Raw genomic sequence first — 4,554 nt, forward strand, 5'->3', positions numbered from 1 at the left:
TTTGCGAATATGAAGTAGTGTTTTTGTATCTATGTGAGCGATATACAAGGTTGATTTTGAACCAAAGATGCTTAGATCAATGATGGTCGGAGATTTGGATTTTGCCATTAATAAAATACCTTGTGAAAGAATTTACTAATATATCGTATAATTTCAGTTTTGTTGATTTGGTTAAATTATAAGTCTAATTACATGATTTTAATTATGTTATACAAGTTTCGTGTCGTGATCCCATAAATGTAAAATCGTTGTTTGGGTTATCAAGAGTTTAAAATAATGAGCATATGTAATATGGACTTTATTATTGGATTATATGATTCCATTTGAAGTTTCTCACGAATTGATTTTTATATTCTAATTTATTTGATTATTCATACAAAGATGATATTTTTATAAATGGAATTCAACAAAATTAACGATATTTTAACCGTTAGGAAAAAACGATTCTCAAAAGGATATAATATTTTCAAGAAAATTTGGAGAACAAACCATTATAATTAAAAAAATCATTCTGTTCATTTTAAATTAATAATATATAAAAAAAATTAGCTAACCATATTTTTGTTTGTTAGATACTTCTGTTAACAATATATTTCTAAAAAAAATATTTATAAATATAACAATTGGAAAAAAATGCAAGTATGAAAATATATCATCAACTCTAAATTGTTTTTATTTGCAAATATAGCAATAATAAGGAATCTTAAAGAGATTATTTTAAAAGAAAAGATTAAATTCTAAATTTTTATTATATAAGACACCACATTTTGGCTAAGCTAATTACAAAACTAACTAGGGCTATAAATGAGTCTGGAATCAGACCGGAACCAAAAGATTTGAGGGGAGTAAACTGGGTTCGAATATCAACATGGCTTTAGTTGAAGGTTGACACGAGCCTCCTAAAGGGATCCATTAAATGGTTGGAGTGTATTGTTAGGTGGTTAAGAAAATGAAGGTTGTCCTTCTAGATCATTGGTGAACGCTCATGTGAGACCCTCTATTTTTTATAAAGACCTTAACCCTAAGTCCTAAATAAAAACTATTAAACCTTATCATAATTGCATGAACTTATGCAAACTAAAATATTATTCGTTGCTGCAAAACCAAATTATGATAATATGTATTTGCCTTGTGTTCCTTGAAATCGAACATATTCTAGAATGGAATTAATTGTCAAAACAAACTAATCGTCGTCTGCTATCAACAACGTAAACTACCATACCATTTGTGACAAAAAAAAAAGTAATCGTTTCTAAAAACTAATTTATAAAAATACTATTTGCACTCGTCACATGACGCGGGTAAACGGCTAGTGTATATATATATATATATATATATATATATATATATATATATATATATATATATATATATATATATATATATATATATATATATATATATATATCTTGACTTATTTTCTCACATCATTAGTGGTTTTGGTAACTTGTACGTAGGCATTAGGTATTGTACAATTTCCCTTGATATATAAAATTCTAGGTTTGGAAAAATATAGTACGAATAAAAGTACTAGGGACTTATCTTCTTCGGTTCTTTCCGCTCGGCTGTTTCCTTTTCCAGTCTTTGAATACTTTCAGGTAAAAATTTCTCTTCTTTTCTCTTGCTATTCCCTTTTCAATTCGTTTGAAGCTATAATCTGTAATGGTTTTGTTTTTTTTTAATTTTGTCTGAATTAGCGAATTCCTGTTATAAAAGAGGCTTCAAGTTGAGTGTTATGTTTTTTAGGGTTTTATATACATATTTTCTGTACAATTTATGTATCTTCGCGTCTTAGACGTGACTTTACCTTGTGTGTTTCAGTTAATTAGAAATAATTTCACTACGATGTTTGATTTAGGGTTTTCAGAGCTGCTAATTTGTTTTCAAATATCGGTAACCCTAGTTAGATCTGCTCATATAAGCAGTTCCGTTGACTGTTTCGATCCCTGATTTGAACATAACACGGCTTCATTTGTCTGAAGATAACTTATTTCATGGTACATTTAGAGATTCCCCGTAATAATTTTTTGGTTCCATCTCTTTGAACTGCTTCTGCAGGTGCACAAATGGCGGGAAAGGGTGGGAAGGGTCTATTGGCTGGAAAAACAACTGCAGCAGCGGCTGCAGCAGCTAACAAGGATAAAGACAAGAAGAGGCCAACTTCCAGGTCTTCTCGAGCTGGTCTCCAGGTATACATATAGAAGAACAGTTATACACTAAATTTGCATACATCATGCTTTTTTTTCTGTTTAAGACTTGTTCAATAAAGTCTAGTGTTTTTCAAATTCAAACTTGACATAGATCTTTCTGTAGTTCTATTACTTTGAAATAATTCTATTCTAATAACCATCCGTAGTTAAACAGTTATATGAAATTGAAGAAGTGAACTTGTTGAGGAGAGTTTATTGGACATTTATCTGAAATTTTGCAGTTCTTGGAAGCATAATCCTTGTTGTGCTCTTTAATTCTGCTGTCACTTGGATCTTTAAGAGACTAGTGAAGTTTTCTACTATAAATAATAATCAATTTTTTCTAATTATTACCAATGATCAAGAAAGTAACTTTAGATCAACACTTTGTTAAAAAAAGGTAAACATTATCAGCTGCGTGGGTTAAGTGATATATGCACAAACTCTGTTTCTTTCTTTATTGGTCTGAAAGTACTGTGTGAATACAAGTAAATGACTGTTTTACCCTCATTGGACGGTGTTTGTTTTGTTAATGATAATATTTATTTATATATATACAACTTGCAGTTTCCGGTGGGAAGAATTCACCGGCATCTGAAAACAAGAACCTCCGCCAACGGGCGTGTGGGAGCCACCGCTGCGGTCTACTCAGCCGCCATTCTGGAGTACTTGACTGCTGAAGTGCTTGAGCTGGCAGGAAACGCCAGCAAGGATTTGAAGGTGAAGAGGATCACGCCACGTCACTTACAGCTGGCGATCCGTGGTGATGAGGAGCTCGACACACTCATCAAAGGTACGATTGCTGGAGGTGGTGTCATTCCTCACATTCACAAGTCACTCATCAACAAAACCACAAAAGAATGAGATGTTGATGTTGATGTTCCATTTTGGCTTCTTCAACAAAACACTCTTGAGTTGACTATCATTGACTGCTTTAGTTTGTAGGATCTTGGATTATGGTAAGGATTTATGTAGTTTGACTTTGATGTTACTTAGTTTTTATCTTGTAGAATTCATGTATATCTGGCTTCCTTGCATATCATCTTTGGATTCTGTTACATTCTTTATCTTGAATTATCATGGTGGCTTTGTGCTAGCATCTAAGTTATATCTTATCTTGTCATTCGATGATAGTAATATAGAGTTAAATTTTGATGTACCTATTGATATACCTATAGATACATTAGGTAAATGTAAATTCTATAAAATGTTACATTACGTATACAAATACAAAAAAATTTAACCTGATTAACCGCATCAATACACAAAATTTAATGGTGAATTACATGAAATAAATGAAGCAATAGAAACATTGTTTTTGTTTGAGAAAGAAGCAACCTATTGACGAAATCTTAGTATTCTCTAATGAGATTCAATCACGTCTTGGATATTTAGATCTTTTTGAATACATGTGTTAAATATGAATTGGTTTTATAGACTTTTTAGGTATGAAAATATATGGTAAATGATAGCCAAAGTCGTATCTTTGAAAAAGTAGATGTTTTTCATGATAAATAAATTAATATATAAAAAGAAAATACAAAGTATTTTTTGAAGAGTATAGTGTGCTTCTAATATTATAATATTATTAAAGGTATTAATGTCAGTGACCCAAAAAAATATGGCGGTGTCTATAATATAATTAGACCTAACAATTCGAGAAACAAATATACGAATTCGTGTATGAAACGACACAAAACGAATACATCTTGAACGAGAAAATAAAGTTTATTTTTCTGTGTAATCGGGTTGTATCAAATTTGTGTCTAACATGTGAAGACTACAAAAATACATATTGAAAAAGAAGATAAATTTTATTTCTGTGTATTTGTATCATATCAAATTCGTGTCTGGCACGGATACACACGATTATGACCATGTTTTTGCCAAAAATGTAAAATGAAATGATATTTCCACTTAAGAAGTTGATCCATTCACATAAAGTACATTATATTTATAGCTATTGTATAACTCGGTAAAACATATAATTTATATGGATGAATTAAAATTTTAAGTGAAAATATCCCTTAGTTGATTTTTGATATAAGTATGATTTGAATATTTTGATTTTCTTATTTGACTTTTATATTTTAACAATCATTGATTTTTGATATAAGTATGCTTGGAATATTTGATTTTCTTATTTGACTTTTATAATTTAAAAATGTTTGAAAATAAGAATAGATTTATAACTAGTTGGGAGACTCATGTATTACATGTGTTAATTAAAAAAAGTTAATATAAAGTCTACGTATTTGAAAACTTTGAATTTATAAGAAAATAAGAAAAATAATGAATTATTAAAATTGAAATGCTTTTATTATCTTTTAAATTTAAACAAATAAACAAAAGAAACTAATGACCT

General features: G+C 29.6%; 1 protein-coding gene across 1 annotated transcript; it reads left to right on the plus strand.

Moving 5' to 3' along the window:
* Positions 1 to 1,447: 1,447 nt before the first annotated feature.
* LOC111890199 (probable histone H2A variant 3) lies at positions 1,448 to 3,285 on the plus strand. The gene is made up of 3 exons (XM_023886355.3): positions 1,448 to 1,598; positions 2,059 to 2,189; positions 2,757 to 3,285. Exons 2-3 carry the CDS (start codon positions 2,067 to 2,069, stop codon positions 3,051 to 3,053), a joined length of 420 nt encoding a protein of 139 aa, XP_023742123.1. The 5' UTR covers positions 1,448 to 1,598; positions 2,059 to 2,066; the 3' UTR covers positions 3,054 to 3,285.
* The last annotated feature ends 1,269 nt before the right edge of the window (positions 3,286 to 4,554 follow it).

This window comes from Lactuca sativa, chromosome 8 (genome assembly GCF_002870075.4).
Source record: "Lactuca sativa cultivar Salinas chromosome 8, Lsat_Salinas_v11, whole genome shotgun sequence".
NCBI classification, from domain to species: Eukaryota; Viridiplantae; Streptophyta; class Magnoliopsida; order Asterales; family Asteraceae; genus Lactuca; species Lactuca sativa.

Excerpts from the sequence above, each read along its gene's own strand:
- LOC111890199 (XM_023886355.3), top strand. The coding sequence starts at position 2,067 with ATGGCGGGAAAGGGTGGGAAGGGTCTATTGGCTGGAAAAACAACTGCA. Across the intron at positions 2,190-2,756 it reads CTTCTCGAGCTGGTCTCCAG|TTTCCGGTGGGAAGAATTCA; the intron begins GTATACATATAG and ends TACAACTTGCAG.